The sequence below is a fragment of the Aspergillus oryzae genome, chromosome 6, assembly GCF_000184455.2.
Source record: "Aspergillus oryzae RIB40 DNA, chromosome 6".
NCBI classification, from domain to species: Eukaryota; Fungi; Ascomycota; class Eurotiomycetes; order Eurotiales; family Aspergillaceae; genus Aspergillus; species Aspergillus oryzae.
Genome location: NC_036440.1, coordinates 4,091,551 through 4,111,627, shown reverse-complemented (window position 1 = coordinate 4,111,627; position 20,077 = coordinate 4,091,551). Strand labels below are relative to the sequence as shown.

General features: G+C 47.8%; 10 protein-coding genes across 10 annotated transcripts; 6 read left to right on the top strand and 4 right to left on the bottom strand.

Annotated features, from left to right (window-relative positions):
- Positions 1–2,946: 2,946 nt before the first annotated feature.
- Positions 2,947–4,658, top strand: AO090138000041 (uncharacterized protein; the record flags this gene model as incomplete). The annotated part of the gene is made up of 4 exons (XM_001825505.1): positions 2,947–3,086; positions 3,147–3,403; positions 3,473–4,234; positions 4,288–4,658. 4 exons carry the CDS (start codon positions 2,947–2,949, stop codon positions 4,656–4,658), a joined length of 1,530 nt encoding a protein of 509 aa, XP_001825557.1.
- A 1,727-nt stretch (positions 4,659–6,385) lies between these two features.
- Positions 6,386–6,944, top strand: AO090138000042 (uncharacterized protein; the record flags this gene model as incomplete). The annotated part of the gene is made up of 2 exons (XM_001825506.1): positions 6,386–6,518; positions 6,580–6,944. 2 exons carry the CDS (start codon positions 6,386–6,388, stop codon positions 6,942–6,944), a joined length of 498 nt encoding a protein of 165 aa, XP_001825558.1.
- A 322-nt stretch (positions 6,945–7,266) lies between these two features.
- AO090138000043 (uncharacterized protein) lies at positions 7,267–7,719 on the bottom strand (the record flags this gene model as incomplete). Its single annotated transcript, XM_023232713.1, has 2 exons — positions 7,267–7,380; positions 7,483–7,719. 2 exons carry the CDS (start codon positions 7,717–7,719, stop codon positions 7,267–7,269), a joined length of 351 nt encoding a protein of 116 aa, XP_023093233.1.
- A 1,034-nt stretch (positions 7,720–8,753) lies between these two features.
- AO090138000044 (alpha-hydroxy acid oxidase) lies at positions 8,754–10,007 on the bottom strand (the record flags this gene model as incomplete). The annotated part of the gene is made up of 3 exons (XM_001825508.1): positions 8,754–8,906; positions 8,976–9,859; positions 9,935–10,007. The coding sequence occupies 3 exons, from the start codon at positions 10,005–10,007 to the stop codon at positions 8,754–8,756; spliced, it is 1,110 nt and encodes a 369-aa protein (XP_001825560.1).
- Positions 10,008–10,396: 389 nt separating this feature from the next.
- Positions 10,397–11,155, bottom strand: AO090138000045 (uncharacterized protein; the record flags this gene model as incomplete). Its single annotated transcript, XM_001825509.3, has 1 exon — positions 10,397–11,155. One exon carries the CDS (start codon positions 11,153–11,155, stop codon positions 10,397–10,399), a length of 759 nt encoding a protein of 252 aa, XP_001825561.3.
- Positions 11,156–12,586: 1,431 nt separating this feature from the next.
- On the top strand, positions 12,587–13,618 carry AO090138000046 (ketopantoate reductase family protein; the record flags this gene model as incomplete). The annotated part of the gene is made up of 1 exon (XM_001825510.3): positions 12,587–13,618. The coding sequence occupies one exon, from the start codon at positions 12,587–12,589 to the stop codon at positions 13,616–13,618; it is 1,032 nt and encodes a 343-aa protein (XP_001825562.1).
- Positions 13,619–14,326: 708 nt separating this feature from the next.
- AO090138000047 (RidA family protein) lies at positions 14,327–14,893 on the top strand (the record flags this gene model as incomplete). Its single annotated transcript, XM_001825511.1, has 3 exons — positions 14,327–14,485; positions 14,557–14,706; positions 14,777–14,893. 3 exons carry the CDS (start codon positions 14,327–14,329, stop codon positions 14,891–14,893), a joined length of 426 nt encoding a protein of 141 aa, XP_001825563.1.
- A 488-nt stretch (positions 14,894–15,381) lies between these two features.
- Positions 15,382–16,269, top strand: AO090138000048 (uncharacterized protein; the record flags this gene model as incomplete). The annotated part of the gene is made up of 1 exon (XM_001825512.3): positions 15,382–16,269. The coding sequence occupies one exon, from the start codon at positions 15,382–15,384 to the stop codon at positions 16,267–16,269; it is 888 nt and encodes a 295-aa protein (XP_001825564.3).
- Positions 16,270–16,707: 438 nt separating this feature from the next.
- On the top strand, positions 16,708–17,468 carry AO090138000049 (uncharacterized protein; the record flags this gene model as incomplete). The annotated part of the gene is made up of 2 exons (XM_001825513.1): positions 16,708–17,069; positions 17,195–17,468. The coding sequence occupies 2 exons, from the start codon at positions 16,708–16,710 to the stop codon at positions 17,466–17,468; spliced, it is 636 nt and encodes a 211-aa protein (XP_001825565.1).
- Positions 17,469–17,599: 131 nt separating this feature from the next.
- On the bottom strand, positions 17,600–19,381 carry AO090138000050 (DUF3176 domain-containing protein; the record flags this gene model as incomplete). The annotated part of the gene is made up of 2 exons (XM_023232711.1): positions 17,600–18,904; positions 18,962–19,381. 2 exons carry the CDS (start codon positions 19,379–19,381, stop codon positions 17,600–17,602), a joined length of 1,725 nt encoding a protein of 574 aa, XP_023093234.1.
- Positions 19,382–20,077: the final 696 nt, after the last annotated feature.

Below are 20,077 nucleotides of genomic sequence, written 5' to 3'. Positions count from 1 at the left end.
TCAGGCAAAAGTATCGGAGAGTACAGTCCAGTGCGACCCGACTGTGGATGCCTCCAAAACATACACACTCAACATCCTTGAAGATACACGGAGAGGGTAGGGATCACGTGGTGCATAGCGAGAACTATGCTGTGAGATTAGTCATCTATACGGCATAATTTCTGTATACATTGGTTGAACCTGTTTAAGAAGTTCCATCTCATGTTAACCCTCGCGATAGTTCGTTCATTGTCTCCTACTGAAGAGGAATACTATACGAAGGCTTTCAAATGCGAGCATAGATCATCATGGTTACATCGCTCTACGGCACATACTGTTCCCTCTGATTCTTCTTCCCTGTCTGTTCTTCTTTGTGGATAGTTGGGTTGGGTATTGGACATGAAATGCATCGGGGAGGAAAGTAGGATGAAGTGATATCAGCTGTCAACTGCTGAACCTGCCGCCGTTGACATCTGGTGTGATTGGGCTGGCCATTGGGTATCCGGATACGGAGGATCGGTTCTCCGGTAAGCGCGCTTGCGGATGCAGGAGATTGTTTATATGGAGCGACTGAGAGAGGAGGGGCAGAAGGAGAATGCTGCGTCTTACGATCAGTCGCTTAGGACATTTTATGAGGATGAGTTGAAGTTTGGACGGAAGGGCCGGGGGAAGTTCGTGGCGGGCAAGGTTGCGCCGCATGAGCAGGATGAAATGGAGAGAATTCGCAAGGCTATAGAGGGGCAAGGCTTAAAGCTTGAATAGATGCTCTGCGTACTATCTATGTTGTTTGAATTAGAGAGTAAGCTACATAGATCCCATTGGCATACCTTAGTCTTGAACTCATCATACACCTTTGCGGTGGGCTGCACTGCGGTGTAGGGTTTGCGTTTGGTCATCAAGGGCAATATAGACAGCTATTCTCGCTTCACGTTGGCAGAGCACAGGGCACAAATGTTGATGACATACTTGCAATCACAGTGGAAACTATACGTATACGTCTTAAGGCAACCTATTACCGTCTCTCTGCAATAGCCAATAAGTGGTCCGCGTTGCCTAATAAGGCTTCATCTTCAGCACACTGCATCACGACATCCACCCAATGCTCATACACCTCCGGTGATACATCACCCAGCTTCCCAGCTAATCCTCCGCCGAGAAAACCTTCGCAAGCTACAATCCGGGACAAAGCAAGCCCGACACTATCATGAGCCCTCAACAGCCCATCAACCTTCCTGATCAATCCCCTTACACCCTCCGCATTGGTGTGGTACGATGCCATGGAGGGATTTCGTGTGTACCTCCCTGAAGCAAGGTACTCGCGATAAAAATCATCAAACTCTGTCGCGAGACGAGATGGATCCCGTTGGGCGATATCCCTCAAATGCGCGTATTGAGTAACGAATGCGACTGCGAGAATTCCGTGGGCACGAAGCATAGAAGCGCAAGCACAGAGGACGTCTGTACGTTCGGATTCTTCTAGAAGGTGATACATTGGACCCTGACAGAGGACCAGATCATAGGTAGATGTTGTGAAGACGCTTCGTGGATCCTCTTCCTTGGGACATACCTGAATGGTTCGTGCATCGGCTTCGACGATGGCGTCGAGAGTTACACCAGATTCTGCGGCGAAGGATTTAGCTAGCTCAAGCTCCGATCTGGAGATATCGGCGAGTGTGACTGAATGGCCCTTTCGTGCCAGCTCGACGGCTGGTTAGAAGCCCTTTGTCAGAATGGCCTGTCTTACGGCAGCTTCTCCCTTTGACACACATGACAGCCAGGAGAAGCAATGGATGCTTCCGAAGGATTGATCATGGGCAATAGCATTGGCTTACCGTATCGGCCTGTTCCGCCGCCTAGATCTAAAATCTTCAGTGGTTGATCCCTTCGCTGCCGTAGCTGCCCCAGACACTGATCAATCACCCTCAGCGAAACTGAGAATTCAAGGCGGCAAGCATTCAGTCGATTGTGCTCAAGAGCCGCGTTTTGATTGTACCATTCTGCGACTACTTCCGTATCGGTCATTGTATGTATCTTGAGCTTTACGGCGCTCGGACGGATGAAAAACAGTGCAAAGGTTTGTGTATGTTAAATGAAGGCGTTTGACTAGGCACCCTTTGTCGGCCACCTCGTCTCTATAAGGCGAACAAGTTCTGCATGCGACAGGCACAATTTATGTCTCTTTCACCCCCATTTGATGAAATTTGAGGTCAGCTGTCGCCTGACAGGGCGCTTCTCGTATTCGTTACCGGCTTCTCCGCCGCATTAAATGCCTCATATTGTTCGTAGAATTCGTGCCCTGCCGCCCCACTCGACATGAGAAGTTGTCTTCGTGTATTACTCGGACGTTACATTCGACACTTGACAAAATCATTCCAGGAGTCAGCGAGGTCTTGGTGTATTCGCCATGGAGGAAGTTGGACGCGTGGAAACCAATTGTCAGCCAAGCACATCGCTCAAAGTCACGCAGAAGTTTGACCTTGCAAGGGCTATATGAGCAAAGATGATATCCAAATCAGTAGATATACCACTCCTCAATCACACTTGGTTCCTATCGCCAGCAATGATTCACGATCAGATAAGATCCCATTGACGGATTTTTTTTATCTTCCCCAATCGCAAGACCCCTGAAGGATCCGATTGGTAGTTCGGATCCACTTAGTAGCCATGGCAGTCTCCATAATGTGGCTTCCTCTCTTTTTCACAGCCAATTGACTGAGCTTAGGATATCAGAGCTCCAGCTAACCCCTCATAAAGAGTGCAAAAGCACAGGTACGACGGGTGGATGAGGAAAGGAGGCCAAGCTGGAATGTCAAAAAGTCAATTCGGAGATTTTTTCCTCCCTTTTTTCCTAAAAACTCTCTTGTTTATCGCCCCGCAGGAAGCAGAATACTATAATATCGTTCCTCCCTTTCTTATCGGCTATTCTTATTCTATTTCTATATTACTCCTTGGGGTTACCACATAGCAATGCGATCTCGGCGGACGAGTGGCGCAAGCGTTTGTGAGCGCCCGCTTCTGGGGGCAAGATCAGAGGAATTGGAGGATAGCGATAGCAAAGACTTTAGCAATAAACGCCACCTCGGCCTGTTCTCGACGGCCCTACTCCTGTAGGGAATACAATGTTTCTTTCATCCTCCTGTCGATTTCACGAACTGAGTGCGTTGTAGGACCAACCGCATGATCGGCGCCGCCATTTTCTCCGTACCATCTTCCATCTTTCTCAGCGTCGGCAGTGTGGGCGCGGCACTTTCGCTATGGGTGGTGGGGATCCTCCTTACCTTCTGCGGGTTTTACATCTACTTGGAGCTGGGGTGTTTGATGCCGCGTACCGGTGGGGAGAAAGTGTACTTTGACACGGCATATCCTCGGCCGTACCGTCTCGCTAGCACGCTTTACGCCTTCTACGTGGTATTTGGATTCCCGGGTACGACTCTTGTGCTCAAAATGTTTTAAAAAATGCCAGAAAACGTACTAAGAATTGCTAATTGCGTAGGCATGGCGAGTATAGTAGTCGCAGATAACACCCTCCTGGCCTTCAATATCGTTCCTAGTGAGATTGTGCAGCGATTAGCCGCGGTTGGAATAATGGCCTTGGTCGCAGCATGCCTCTCGATATCCCGTGAATGGAGCGTACGAATTGTCAACTCGTTAAGTTTACTAAAGCTTGCGACTTTCCTGTTGATTCTTGCAACCGCGTTTGCCATTGTCGTGGGAGTGCTCCCAAACAATGTCGATACCGGTTCCAACTTTCGCCAGCCATTCGCTGGTTCTTCGACCACGGTATATGATTATACTGTCTCACTGTTCAAAGTGCTAGAATCTTTCCTAGGGTGGAACAGTGCAGGCATGGTGTTGGGGGAGGTCAAGAACCCACAGAGGACCCTCAAGGTGGCCGGCCTGCTCGGGGTCGGTTCAGTTGGCATACTCTATTTGTTGATCAATGTCTCTTATTTTATCGTTGCTACACCGGATGATATTAGCCGAGCTGGTGTACAGCTCGTCGCCCGTCTACTGGGCAACCTATTCGGGAGCGCAGCCTCGCGTGTCACTGCTGCTATGGTCGCTCTCTCTACCTTTGGCAGTATGATCTCAACGGCATTCGCAGTTACCCGGGTGATCCGGGAGCTCGCACTGGAAGGAATCATTCCTGCGGCTGGCATTCTCTCCAAAATGTCCAAGTCCGGTAACCCAGCCAGCGCGACATCGGTGTTTATGTTCGGACCTTCGGTAGTGGCAGTCTTACTCTTGCCCTTTGGTAGGTTGACTATCATCAAGTGCTGAAATGTGTATGTACTAACATATGAGTAGGGGATGCCTATGCTTTTCTACTGGATGTGAACCAATATTTTCTAGTGATGGTATACGGTGCTATCGTGGTAGCTCTCTTCATCATTCGACGACACGTCCCATCTGCCCAGTACCCATTCCGCGTGTGGACGTGGGTTCCATATCTCTTTCTGGCTTGCCAAGTGTTCCTACTGCTGTCCCCTCTTGTATCTCCTAGCGGGGCTGGGGATACCAATTTGCCGTTCTGGCTTGCCCCAGCTGTTTCGTTCCTGGTGATCGGACTCGGTGTTATGTACTGGAGACTGAAGTCGTTCGTCGCCCCTGTAGGGGAGGAGCCGATCTGGACTCGTCGCGATAATCTTCAGTCATATCGTTCCGTGGCCGCGTCATAATTTGGCACAGCCACGAGGACTGAGACATACCAATTATCACAATAGACGAAAATACTAAAATTTAGCCGGGTTAATTGTACAGGATTGCCCCATCGGTCCTTCCGGGGCTTACCTGACTTTAAACACTGTTTCTACTTTACTATACTTTCCCTGTGACTATTATAAGTAGCCCTTGAAAGGACTTTTCTTTGTGAAAATGATGCATGAAAACTAGTAATCAGGTATGCTTCTTGGAATTTGCGATAGTAGATAGTAGTCACCTGCACACCCTTAAGTAGGGTACCTCATACATGTTCAAGCCTTATTCGGATAGAGTCAAGCCCTAGGGCAGGGAAATTCATCGCACGTATATGCGCTACTATGTTCAAGGGGCTTACCTTCGCTGACTTCTTCCCGCAGTCTCTACTCAGCTAGAAAGTCTATATAGTATGGTTCCATGGGCTATGACAATTGAACAAATACAAGGTGGGTTGTAGAGTATGGAAGGCAGTAGTAGTACACTCGACTATTGGGGCGCTGAAGTGTTCGGCTTGTCGTCTCACCTAGCGGAACTCTTGAAATTCGTACATTGTTTCATTGGTCAGCTATAGCTAAACATGGCGTAGAAGCTTTGTACAAGCTTTTTAGTTCTCGTCATATCCCAGCACTTGAGCCCTGCTTTAAATCAGGCTATTGGCTGCTGTATCCCCGAGACACATGTAGTGATTCAAACGTTTGATACCTTATATAGAAGCCCAAACGGGAAAGAACCCCAACTATCTAGCGGGCGTGTTCGATCGTGGAGAGACAGGGGGGAGGAAAGAAGGTCCAGGCGCTGAATGACCGAGACATAGAGGAAAAATGCGGTATTATTCCCCATCATATAGTTCACATTTATCCGCACAAAGAACCCCTTGCTAGAGTCCAAAAGTGATGATCAATTGCCTATTTCACAGTCCTTTCCCAAATTCTTCTACTTTTCTCACTGTTTAGCCGCCTCTTTGGTTCCCATCCTATGAAGAGCTCATGACGGAAAGAAACCGAGACATGATCATCCTATACATCGCCACTTGACTGCTGGTGTCCTTAGGGTCTCTGGCTTTTGCCAGTGGCAGTGCTCAACAATTTCTCCATCACAATTGAGTTCATAAGTACATGATATCACGGCCCGACGCCGGAACTCGTCCGCCGAGGCTGTGGTTAATATCGGGCGAGCCGAGTGTTCAGCGAGTGCCGAAACATGGAAGGGCTTCTGGAAGATAAGAATAGAAACGCCGAATCGGCTAATGATCGACAACCGTTTGATGTCATGGTCTTCTTTAGGGCAAAATTCCGTCTCAGGGCTCGGAAGTTGTGAAGCCGTTTAATCCGATCGATGAATATTTGCCCCTTCATTGGATCTTAGTCGACCTTACTCTCCGCAAGGGTTTTGTTGCCCCGAGATTTTGTTCATTCTGATTCCTGGATATTTGAGTGAACCTCGGGATACTGACCCACTTCAATATTAGACGCCCTATTAAGACTTGCCATGGTTAAAACATGTCTCACCCCTTCTCCACTATCTGGATATTTTAGGAGACTTCGAGATTGGAGTCGTAAATATTGTAGCTTAACGTCAGAGATATAGATTGACGACCGCGATATAAAGGTCTGTAGGTTTTCTATCTACAGTCTCCTCGTCACCAACAAAATCATTCAACTACAGATCCTCCTTCATATTCAATTTTTCACCTCTCACCACATTCAAAATGAAGTTCTCCGTTGCTGCCTTTGCCTCCCTTCTCTCGGTTGTCAGCGCTGCTGCTGTCCCTTCCAACGCCACCCTCCCTGCGGCGTTCACTTTGGTCGCTGATGGCGGCAGAACCGCTCTGACCGATGGCCGTAAGTCCTCTTGTGTTGCAACGTCACAGTCAATGAATAGGCACTCATGAATTGTATACAGAGTACGTCTACGTCGGCGGTGATGCCACTGACGGCAAGGAGATCCTCATCCTGCGCTCCGCCGCCAACGGCATGGTCTCCTTCACCTCAAAGGACGGTGTCCCCACTGCCTTCCAGAACCTCTACATCGTCGAGAAGGACGTGACCCCAGTCTCCCTCACCGTCCCCCACTCTGGTGCTATTCCCGAGAACGGCAACATGAACGGCTTCGGGGTCAACGCCCAGGGCTACTTCACCAACAACGGTCGCCCCTGGTTCTCCGTTGATGTCGGCGACGCTCCCTCCAAGCAGGTCTACTGGTACGGTGGCCACAATGCCGAGTACTACGGCCTCAACCTTTGGGTCAAGGAGTGCAAGGGCTGCTAGACGGGGTCTGCCGGATTGTACATATTGGTTCCGCCCTGCATATTCTTGTCGATTTCTTTCACGGGGCGTTTTCTTTTCAAACAGCTTGTTAAGGTCTGCAAGCTTTCAATCAGTCCCTGCTTTGTACTCGATACCCAGGACTTTGTATAAATAGATAGCATGTTTTAACTTCCGTTCTGCTGAAATATACTGTTTAATCAGTATTACCAGTCCTCCATGCCTTCTAGTTTAAGTTTAGTTAAACCTCTTCTCAGCAACGCTGAATGTCCAACCCTCCAAGAACGTGCCGTATTGTACATCATCCCGATCATGGAAGATATCATCATAGTGGGCGATCCTTGTCTCCGGTATTTCTGCTTGGCGATAGTAGTGATGCGCCAGTCTCTGCATAGTGGGGTTGTTCCACATTTTCTCCATCCAGGCCAATGCATCGGGGCTGGCCGTATCAAGAGGCAGGTTGTAGGTACGGAAGCGCTGCGCAACTCACCCATTAGCAACCACAAACATAATCCCAATGACAACCAACGGGTATACACACCCAAAGAACAGGCCAAAAGAAGGCATCCGCGATACTAAACGAACCAAACAGGAACCCCTCGTCCCTCTCGTTCAATTCAGCCAAACGAGCCTTGGTCGTCCGCCTCGCATTATCCCAGATAACGAGAAGCCGCTCGACCTCCTTCTTCGCCTGCTCGGACACGGGCACATTCCCCGTATACCGGGCAATGAAGTTCGTACCGTAGTTATTTCTCAGTGTTGAGAACCCCGAGTGCATCTCCGCTGCTGCGCTGCGCGCCAGCGCTCGGAGCTGTCGGTCGCGCGGCCAGAGATTGAGTTCTGGATTGGACTCGGCCAGGAATTCGCAGATGGCTAGCGAGTCATTGAGGCGGATGTTTGGGCCAAGTGAGCGACATTCCAGCAACGGGACCAGGCCTGTGTGGGAGATCTTTTTGACCTGCTTTTGTTAGTCTTTTCTCCCCGGGTGTCGGATATCTCGTATACCTCGGATAGGTGAATAATCTGGGCTGAGTAGGGGATATTGAAGTACTCGAGGACTGTTTCCACGCGAGATGTCCAGCCTGTAGTGTTACTTCGTTAGTTTTGGTGAGGTAGGAAGGGTGATGTTACATACTGGAGTATCTCGTATGGGTTCCAATGAGGTGGTAGTCAGGCTGCTGCGTTTGTTCGGTCATTGTGAGCCACTGAACGATTACTGATGTAAGAGATCTTGGTTTGATTTTTCCTTATTAACAAACATGCAGAGGGTTCTATATATACTGCTTTCCTTGCAACCGGGAAGTGGGGTGGTGAGTGACTCATTCCTCGTATTCCAAGTTGTCAACTACGTATAGGTCTCAGGTGCTTATAATATCAGGATTATTCATGATTGATACGTGAAGTTGTCTGGAAAAGCTTACAGGGAGATCGTAGTTTTTTTATATCGTTAGTATCCTAATCCAGAAAACGTTTCTCGGTGCAGGGAGCGTAAAACCGAATTTGGGATTGTTGTGTCGTCGCCGCTTTTTCTGACATGTTTTGTTCTAAAGACATCTGCTGAAACTGAAATCGCCCATTGAAGGGAATATAAGACCTACGTCTTTGTCATTTAACTGTAGGGACTATAAGAATCTGGTTCGACAGCAAGAATGAACGCCAAGAAGCTGACATCTAGGGTGGACCAAAGGTGCTTGTTATAACTGCTCTGACAAGTACTTGGCCCGCATAGTTAATGGCTTAACCAGGAAAACGAATAATTTTATAAGCTAATGATATGCTATGGATCACCTTCTAAACACAAAGTGGCAGTTTTTACAACCTTGCCAAAGGTCCGTCACCCCGGACGACCCCGAGGTTTGCTGGACCGATTTCGGATATCGATGTACATCCCACCAGCTGCATACATCTTTTGAAATCCTCGTAGAGGATCCTGAGCATTAATTCAACTCCTTGTTCGCCGTTATACTAATTCGAAAAGGAGGGAGTCCGTTAGTTATGTTCACACGATGAGAGGCAAGAGAATGGAAGACATACCGCTAAACCCCAGAGTGCAGGTCGACCAACCCAGCAACATTCCGCTCCTAGAGCTAATGCCTTGAAAATATCAACACCAGATCTAATTCCTCCGTCAACGTGGATTCGGATCCGCCCTCTCGCTGCCTGGGCACAAGGTGGGAGCGCATCGATAGTTGCTGGTGTCTCATCCAATTGACGCCCCCCATGATTGCTAATGACGACCCCGTCACATTTATATTCAACAGCCAGTTCCACATCCTCTGGGGTAAGTACTCCCTTGATCCAAATTTCCATATTTGTGACACTCCGCAACCATGAGATCTCTTTGGCCCAAGAGTGAGAATCTGAATTAAACGAGTTGAACCCATCATCATGAGATTGTTGGGCAATATCTTCAGGAGACCTATTAAGCATGGGATACCCTAGCCCGGGAGACGGTTGGAACCCATTCCTCCATTCATTGTAGCGGACCCCTAGTACGGGGCTATCTGCCGTGAGGAAAATGGCCTTGCAGCCAGCTGCTTCAGCCCGTCGAATAATGCCCTCTTCCGTTTTCCTATCCTTCATAGAATAAAGCTGCATAACATGATGAACCGGCCCGATGGCCATGCCCGCCGCGACAACATCCTCGACGGAATGATTGCTGAAAGATGACACACCCATGTTAACGTTCATTTTAGCGCACGCTCTGCTTGTCGCCAGTTCCCCGTCGGGGTGGGCCATCGCTTGTATGCCAGCTGGGGACACACAGAGAGGAAAAGCGATGTTTCTCCCCCAAAGAGGTATTTCTGTGTTAACCCTCGAAACATCTCTCAGGACTCTTGGCAACAGGCGATATTTTTGAAAAGCTGAAGAGTTTTCACGGACTGTAACTTGGCCTGTCGCACCGGAGTTGTAGAACTCTAGCAGGAAGAAAATGTGTCGCGATCGTTAGAGATATTGAGTAAGTCAGTGCTTGGTCGAAAGAGAGAACGTACCGCGCACCGACGTCGGTAATACTTTCGAAGCCGCAGCTTCGAGGTCTGAGATTGAAAGGATCTTCTCAGTCATTGTGCGACTCTATACGTACTTACGATGAAGGTATTACGGAGATCGTGAGAATCTCTGTGATATTTCTAGTACTGGGGGTTTGTCACCAGTAACACTCACCTCGGAGGGTAGTCCGAGGATATGAAGTCCTTTGCTCATTTTCTGTTACTAAGTTGCTGAGCTAGATAACTATTCATTATAGATCTTAGTAATTGCTGGCTTAGTGATTAGAGTTTGTGGTGGGCATGAGTGGAGACACAAAGTCTCTAATTGCCATTGTTTCTTGGCATTTTAAAGAGAAGACCAAACCTCATTGTCAAGCACATATAGTTTCTAAGTATTAAAAGAGTATTGCAGGCTAGCATCGGAGAAATACAAGATTCTTCCATTCAGACTATCAACGAACGACATCAACTATGCATAGAGCTACTGGAAGAAATCATATTAAAAGACCAATCCGCAAAATGATTGTAGATACTCAACGTGGATTGTTCGACAGCCCTCGGCGTAGGAATAGAAGTCAGATGCGCTGATCTGACCGCTAAGCCTGTTGCAATGATAGTATCACCCGGCTCATACAACTCTGGATATTTCTCAAATAACAACGGGTCCAACTTGAATCGAGCGACACCATCATCCATACGAAGTTCTTTGAATGCAAGACGAGCGTACTTTTTTGTCTGAAATAAAGCTTCCATGCTTGGAGCAGGCAAGGTGACATCATGGAAGTCCGTCTCCTGTTCCGTACTGCTCATTTCCGCTTGCTGGGCCACCAGGTGGTTGTTGGCAAAGCTTTCGTGGGGATCACTATACAGGCTGTCCACACGTTCATCCATCGCTTGAATAAGGTCCCAAACTCGAATATATCCAAGCGTCGGCCGATCAAATTGAATAATGGTGGAAATATCGGTTTCGATCACGTATGCTGTAGCTATGTCACATATGATCTGATCGATGTTCGAGTTTGCAGCATGCAGCATTATGAGCCGATCACGGATTGAAGGAAATGGACACCAGTCAATGATCGGTGGATAACTCTCTGAAAGCTGTAGTGCCGAAGGGCGGTATCGCATGGGAAGCTGCATGTAGAGTTCGCGGGTGGGATTTAGTTGCCACATGGTAAGACTAGTGATGTGGTAGTAGAACTTGGTTGGCGTGTACCATGACATGGCAAGAGGCCGATAGAGACTGTTGAATAAAGACAGCATGAGTGAAACGGAAAGGTGAATTTTGGGTCTACCGATATTCGTTAGTATAACTGTGTAGCTTAGAACTTTTTCAACGTACAGGTTCGCGCTTTGTGAATCAGAACAGTCCAAAAGCCGCCATTTGCTTTTTATGCAGCGATGTAGAATATGTATATGATCCGAGAATGCGGAGTTGGATATATGAAGAGCTTTTCCGACGCTGAAAATGCTGGACATTGCTGTTCGATATGTTGAAGGGCCCATCTGATAGTTATACGACCACACACCCGGAACTCCGCGGATTGAAACATTAGGAATTGAGACATCATTAGATAAAATATTGAACCCCACAGTATTTTCTTGGGCATTCGTCCCATCGAAACTAGATGGGAATGTCTCAGTGTGTGGTATACTGAGAGCTGCACTTTCAAATTGCTGTTCACAAGACCCTGCATCATGCCCCAGATTGTTGTTAAGAGACACATCTACATCCGAAGTCTGCTCGACAACATCTGAGTAACTCGGCAGTAGTAACGGAGACCACTGACACGGTGCAGTTGGGGAAGCAGAGTCTAAGTGAATGTCCAGCTCAGATGAAGTTTTCTGAGTTGGCGGTTCCGGGGGCTGAGAGAGCTCAGCGACTGTAGCGGTATCAGTTTCCATTGAGTTGGCCTGTGAGATGTTAAAATCCCTGGAGCCACCGTTCCTGAGATTGATGATAACATACTTCTGCTCCCAAGGCCGCATTCATCTGCTGGGACAGGGCCCTAAGAGATGCATGTGCACTTTCAAGTTTGCCAATGAACGTGCTGAGTCTCTTGCGGAGAAACGTATTCTCCTTTTCTAGCTGAATTATTCTTTCATTTTCTGTCTTACTGGCGTTTTCTAATCGCCTCTCCAACTCCTGTATGTAAGTTGTTTGTCGCTTCCTGTAAGCCTGCTGAGATAGGCGATTACGCAACCTTTCAGTTGTCAGAACAACCTAGGAAGTAGAAAGGGGGTATGGAATGCATGCCGCTTCTGGTCTGTCACGGCACTGCCCTCTTGAGCAGGACGACTTGTACGCCGAGGCCCCATGGAGTAGAACTCAACCCAATGCACTTTTCCGATGAATCAATTACGTGGGACACGATGAGGTGATCGGACAACGACGGCTTCACGTGATCATGGTGGAATTATCCGCTACTAAGCGATCGGCGATGCATGCGTACTAAATTCTGCCATTGAATCCTTGGTTCCGCAGAGAACTCCGTCCCCACCATGCTTGTCGTATCGCCGGACTAGCACCGAAGATGATTTATCAGGATGGTTCCTCGGATGCGCGAGGGGTAGTATGCCATCTTACAGTTAAAGTTGGACGACAAGCTTTCGAGAGAATATGAAAGCCATAGTCTCGAGTGGCTTCCATTCAAAATGACTGCCTTCAACGAGCCCTATCCAATATATATTCTTGGCCTTGGAAGTATTGGATCGTTCATTTCGCACACTCTTCGATGCCTTTCTGAACCGCCCCGTGTCAATCTCCTTTTCCATCGCGAAAGCCTGTGTCAAGAGTTTGAAGACAAAGATCGCAAGATAAGGCTTCAAGTTGGTGAAGGTGGTGTTCAAGAGGAAAGTTCGGGATTCGACGTTGAACGAATAGACGGAGATTGGTCGGCATCTTCAAACGACAAGATATACTCTCTGATTGTGGCAGTCAAGGCGTCAGGAACTCTATCTGCCCTTGAACCAATCAAGCATCGACTAGGACCTCATTCTACTATATGCCTTTTCCAAAATGGTCTCGGCCAGGTTGAAACTCTGAACAAGCAGCTGTTCACAGATCCGCTCACGAGACCAACCTATGTACTTGGGATTATGCGCCATGGTGTGTATCTGAGGTCCCCATTTGAAGCTGTACTGTCTGGCACCGATGGTTCAACTGCAGTTGGGGTGGTGGATTGGGAGAACCAAAATGAAGCAACGCCACAAACTAGGTTTCTTTTGGATACCCTTCTGCGATCTCCTGCACTTCAATGCACAGAGCTAGCTTGGACCGATCTGCTAAAAGCCCAATTGCTGAAATTGGCAGCTAACTGTGTGATTAACCCCTTGACGGCAATACTTGATGTACGCAACGGCGAGATCATGGAGAACGAAATGCTTATACCCACATGGCATCGTCTTCTGGAAGAAATATTGGCTGTCTTTAACCGTCTGCCAGAACTTCAACACCTCCCTACGGAGCAGAGACAATTTACTTTCTGCTCATTAAAGAGTGCACTGGTGAATACTGTTTGGAAGACAGCAAATAACTCCAGCAGTATGCGCGAGGATATTCGGAAGGGCAGAGGCACTGAGATTAAATTTATCAATGGTTGGGTCGTCAGACGTGGCGCAGAACTCGGAATTGACTGCCCTACAAATGCCTCTCTGACAGAACTCATACTTGCGAAGAGCAACTAGTCGGCATCTGTCTAAGCTTGGGCTAGGAAGGTGACTAAATGTAGGTTGGGAATTTATGAGGGTGTATGAGGTTGAGGATATCCTTCTAGTAACTATACAAATATAGTCAATATCAAATCATTCTACCGTAGTCAGCCAGAGGTTCTAGAACTCTCGGACTTCCAAGCGGCGCTTAGCTGGCTATACATTCATGACTTTTGTTCAAGGTCGTTACTTCATGATACTACAACGCAGTCTTAGCGTAGTCATTCGCTAATTGCATAGTCGCCAGTCACAATTCCTTTAGAGGTACGGTAACTAGTTAGTAAGTGCTGTATTAGTTATTTGAGGGTGGGGCTACCCACATCACCCACTTAATGACATTATGGCATATCATAAAAATGTAGTAATTCGTCTGTTTAACCCTAGACCCCTCAGCAAAGTTCAATCGCTTGCCGAGCATTAAATGTGCTTTTCCCGAGATACAATATTCGTAGAGGTGGGAGCGTCCGCAACAGCGAACGACATGCTCTATGACCGTGAAACACTTTACTAATGAAAGACTTACTCATATGTTGCCAGATAATAGATATAAACCATCGCTTGCTGTAGAGATCTCCTAAGTGCACTGATTTTGCTACTCCATATATACATTTCAGCAACTGTTTCCAAACACCTGCCGAAATAATCGTTGATCGATCTTTTAAATAAAGACGTGGTCTTCCCGAGATGTCGAGTCCAAGGGCTGTCCATACAACAAGAGCACCGGCACCTCCTGCCTTTCTGTCTCAAGCAATTCGCTTTGGCAGTATCATATTTTGCTCAGGTCAAATAGGCTGCGACCCTGAAACAGGGCGTCTGATAGAAGGGACAATTCAGGAACGAACTGTGAGTTCAAATATGACCAGTGATCTCATTTTAAGATTTCTTAGGGCCATACGCTGAATATAGTGTAACAGAAGCAGATATTGTCAAACATCAGTTCGATTCTCCTAGCTGGAGGGTCAGGCTTGGACAATATTGTGAAGTGCAACATCTACCTCACAGATATGGGGGACTTCGGGCCTATGAATGAAGTATATACAACCTTCTTTTCAGATCCAATGCCGGTTAGTTGTGATCCCTTACTCTCCAGTGGCATTTGCAGCCAGATTGGATTGTATTGACGGAATAGCGAAGGCCCGGACCTGTGTCTGTGTCAAAGAGCTGCCTCTAGGGACCGATGTCGAGATTGAGTGCATCGCAGCTGTCAAGGGTGACCAGAAGGAAGATCTCGTAATGTCTGCACTCCTATAAGTACATAGTTATCTGTATATACTTTTCAACAATAAGCTCTTTTGGCTTTGGCTCCAAAAAGAGCCTTCAGTGAGCCAGGGGCTAGAACTACATCCTCTACTGTACTCTGTGCCTTTATCGTGTTATTGAGGGTGACTTTCCACTCAACCAAATAGTGTATAGTTCATTATCCGATCTTAGACCTACCAGCTGCCTTGTTGTTAGTCTAAATAGATGAATGTTTTATCTAGAAAGCTATTTCACAAAAGTCCTCAATAGTATAGTATTGATAGATTAGGCAGGATTTAAGCAGTTTTCTTTATACCGCCTTGGGGATAAATTCACTGCGACGTGGTCTTTGTACTACTGTCTGCACATTGAATAACTTGCCTCCCCGCCCACATCTCATAACGCTGGCTTCTCTTTACCCTCAGATCGCACCAGCATCACTCCATCGTTGTCACTACCATTCTCTTCTTCATCCATCACTCCTAAGACTTGGTCCCAGTATGTATCGCACATGTGCTGCTTGTGGTCGTGACCTCCCTCAATCATCATACACGGCCAACCAGTTCTCCAAGGGTCCAGGAGTGTCGCGATGTGCGAGCTGCGTCCATGGACACCATGCAGATACCGTATCTGCAGGACAGACTAACAGCGGTAGATACAATAACTCCAACAAATGCTCCGTTCCAAATTCCGCCTTGAAGAATTCCTTTGCTCAAGGTGCTTTTCGCTGGGTGGCCAAGGGGAGCTACACGTCGGGTTCGCGCAGGGGCCAAGCATGTGTTGTTAAGTGGTTCAAAACTGGGGCAGTCTTCTCGGATGATTATTTTACTCTCGATATCAAGGCCGTCGACAAGGCCTTAGAGATCGTCAATAGGTTCAACCAGTTGAATATCATCAACAAAGTTGTCAAAATCAACGTACCCGAAATATGGCACTTCACCGACGATAGCAGCGACGAGTGGGCGGGTCAGAGACACCTATGTGAGCCGTTTATCCAAAACTACCAGAAGTTTAATAGCAACACCGGATGGAATGATGACTCCAAGGCATGGGGAGAGGTCATGCAAGCTCTTAGCCATTTTAGCTACCACATCTCGGGCGGGAATTATGTTCTATGTGATCTCCAAGGTGGCATTTACCAACACGAGCTTGTGCTCTCTGACCCCGTCATCCTATCGCGGACCCGCGAGTACGGTGTCACGGATCTTGGTCCCGACGGTATTAGCTCGTTCTTCAGTCTGCACGCTTACAACAACTTCTATCGCCCGAACTGGACTCAGCCCGCTAACCCGGTGCAAAGGTTCCGCCCAGTCCCTGGTACCACTATGATCAGACGCACGGTGCGTACAGGATATTCACGGCCTCGAGAGACAAGGCTTTTTGTGTAGCATGTCTTGTCGTACGTGGGGGTGCTAGGGATATTCTACACGGACTAGATCGTTCGATTTGGAAGGGGTATCTTGCCGAATTGGTTGTTGTGTGATAAGAAGCCTAAGATCTTAGCAACATGCTGATGTGATACATTGTGAATGTCGGGACCTCGGTCAAACTCCACCTAGCATTGTTTCTCTACTGACAAGGACAACCCAGAAAGGCTCTAATGTATACTTAAACAGCTAAGAAACGTAGGTGGTGACATTAAGATCCGGAAGCACTGTATCTCCACCTCCATCTCAATCCCGCCAAAGTTCATGCCAAGATTACTAACTAGCGTAGTCTTCGTACGAGCTTACGAATCATGCAGCAGGCAAAAACAAAAGGCAAAGAGAAACACATTTCTTGACCCACAGAGCAAAACTAAACATCCAAGAATAGAATCGATTAACATGGCCTCTCCATCTGATCCTTTACTCCACGAGCACACTGGTCCCAGATCTCTCCGCCAGCGACCAATATATCTGCCCGAGGAACAAGGACAACGCATCATCGCCCAGTGGAGACGGGCGGCGCGGGATTTCTTATCGTCGCGACGAGGTCATTATCTCGTCCTGTTGCTCGTTTCTGTCGATGTCGCTTGTACCTTTGCCGATTTTCTGATCGAGTTACATGTCTGCGAGTTAACGAAACATGGTTCTCACGTAGCCATCGGTTGGGGGGTTACTCAGAAGGTACTCGCCATCGTTGGGTTGGTATTCTCGTGCCTCTTCATGCTGGAATTGATGGTTACTGTGTTCAGCTTTGGAAAAGGGTACGTTGTTTTTTTTTTTTTTTTTTTTGAAATTGTTCTTAATGCACATTTATACCGAGGATATATCGCTGTGCAAGCTGCCAAGTTTAGAGCATATCCTCATACCAGATGGCTGACCGAATTAGCTACTTCTCATCCAAGTTCCACGTCTTTGATGCGCTTGTGATTATTGTCGCATTCGGGGTCGACGTTGCCCTGCATGGCATAGAAGAAGAACTGGGGTCTCTGATCGTGGTACTCCGGTTATGGCGTGTGTTCAAGATCATCGAGGAGCTGCAGTCGGCCAACGAAGACACGCTGGAGGAGTATGAGCACGAGATCGAGAGACTTCGACAGGAGAATACTTATCTTCGCCAGAGACTGAACGTGTCTCTAAGCAATGCTGATCCTATGGATTAGAGTGTGTATCACAGTGACATCGTCGATATTTACCCCACAGAACTGGCTTCAAATCTTTCGAAGAAAATAGGTAATAATACATATCAGATTTCTAATTTCCATTATTACAAATTTTGGGATAAAACAGATTGCTATCGGGGAATACCCTTCAGCTTCACGCCTGCTTGTGTGATCTCCAGCCAGACCTTCATCTTCTTCGACACATCCTCCATACCACTGAGACTGAGGTTCCTCTCGAAAGAATGCTGTCCGTCGACAGCCAAATCCGAAAATAACAGCGCCAAAGGCGAAGATTTCCAAATGTACTGGTTCCGGGTCTTGATCATGGTCACCAACAAGAAGATAATCGTCAATCCAACGAGGACAATAGGGAGAATCATCCACACCCAACGAACGCTGACGAAAGACTCCACATTCCAGGTCATGCCCTTCACCGAGGCTTTGCAGACTTGATTCCGGGCATGGGTTGTGAGCGAAGTCGCGAGAGATGTGAAGACGGTGCTGATATCGGTGAAGTTGCCTTGGACGCCATAGAGAGCTTTAGCGGTATCTGTGGACCAGTATGGTCGATTGGACATGTATAACTGTCCTGTTCCGTTCAGAAGTGGCGTAAGGGAGTTAACCATCGATAGTCGACTGAATGCATTGACTGGATATGTGCACTCGCTCTTGTCGTCGCGCCGCGTCCCGTTCACGTAGCAGGTGTCCGGAGTTAGGGAAAAGTTCTCCAGGCTAAAGCTGGTTGTTAGATTGGTGGAGGTGCCGGAGGATGTTATTCGCTCGTCGAACTTGCCGTCCTTGACGGTTGCTTCATACGTATCAATACAGAAGTATAAGGCACATTCAGTTGCGCTGACTTGCGGTGGTACTCCGTAGCCAGAGGCACTGATCGCGGTGAAATTTATGATGAGAGGCAGGTTTTTGGTATCGATTTGCAGTAGGGGGAGGCCATTTGTTGAGTTCATGAGGTACATCCCTGTCTGTGACGTACTGAAGCTGAACCCATTCGGTAGCTTATAGTCATAGGTCTCTATCGTACTGAGCCCTAGGGTGGTTTTGTTCAGCGTAAGCTGATCGGTGATGTTGGCACAGCGACTGCAAAAACCTAGAGATTGGTAGGGAACAAAAGTGCAATTCCCGGTCGGACAGGTCGTCATCACAGAGGGACTGCCTGCGCTCTGGTCTTGGAAGATTCCCGTGTATATAGACGCGAGGGTAGAGAGTGGCACTACGTTTTGTCCTGGACCGGGTCCCTCGTCGTAGTCGGTGTACATGCTGGTGTTGCAGATTTGAATAGAGGATGAATTAGAAGAGTGAACGGGTCGGATATTGATTGCAATCACTTGTTGGACGAACGGGGCGATGGCTGCCGCAACAACGAGCACCAAGCATCCGACTGTCACCAAGTATCTGTTTTCTCCGTTCAGCGCTGGACCCTACTCGAGTATATCGGAAAGCTACAGTACCTACCGAGGAATAAACCGAAGCAGCACCAGTGCAGCCCCGAATGGGCCCCGACTCGCAGCATCTAACAATGCCAAGTCACTCAAGTTATTTCCTCGACTGAACCACGACCATTTGAGTTGAGACAAGGCCTCAGTGATCGGGAACGCCATGGCGGCCTTCATAAGCGTGGTTAAAAGAGAGATGACAGCGTTCAACGTGATCCCATACGGCCAATCCGGCATAGATTTCCCATCGTACATGTACAGCACCACGATAATGCCGGCAAGCGAGGCCACAGCAATCACACAGCTCAGAATCTCCCATATCCAACTCGATCCCAAAGACCCTGACCCTTGCGCAAGAACGGCCTGATCGGATGCCGATAACGGTTGACGCTGCGCTTGGTGTTCCGGTGGGTCATCCATTCTGAGATACGAGAGCCGGTATTCATCTTTGGCATGCTCCATGGTGGCTAGTGTCTATAGACATTGCTCTTACTCACAATCGATATAAGCACTGAAACAATGTTTAAAAGACTAAATTCAAGCCACATCTGCATCCGTGGGAAAACATGCTTGAAAATTTGGCATTGACGTAGCATCGGCTGTGGCGACGATAGATTACCGTATTAGGCTAATAAGTGAAACTAGGGCTACGATCGGCGCCTCGTGGCTCCAGCTGAAGACCCATTTAGTTTCCCCTTCCAGCATAAATGGAGAACGGTTTGGCCGTGACTTTCTAAGTCAGGAGGTGATCGGCCGTAGGGATCTTCCTCCAGATGCCCCTTAGAGCAGAGATTCAGCAGAGTAGCCTGGTTGTACGCTCCCTCAGCCTAACTCCTAAAACCTGCAAAAGGAGGTAATCTTATAATTAACTTCGACATATTAATGTGTTTATAGTGTTTTAAAAGAACAGTAGGTAATTAGCTATGTTTTCCCGCAGGCTATCGCAACGTTTAGCACTCAAAATCCAACTGTGTCGGCAGTTTCGGAGGCATGGAACCGTTCTCTCAGCCTCGCTGGACGGTCTTGCTGATCTCTTAATCTCCGCCGCAATCTCCTCTCGATCTCTTTCGTCTTTGCTTCATCTTCTCTCGCTCCGTTTCCTTATGACCGTTTTCTCCCAACCACGTCCAGTGGCAAGAGAACCTCCACAAGCTACCA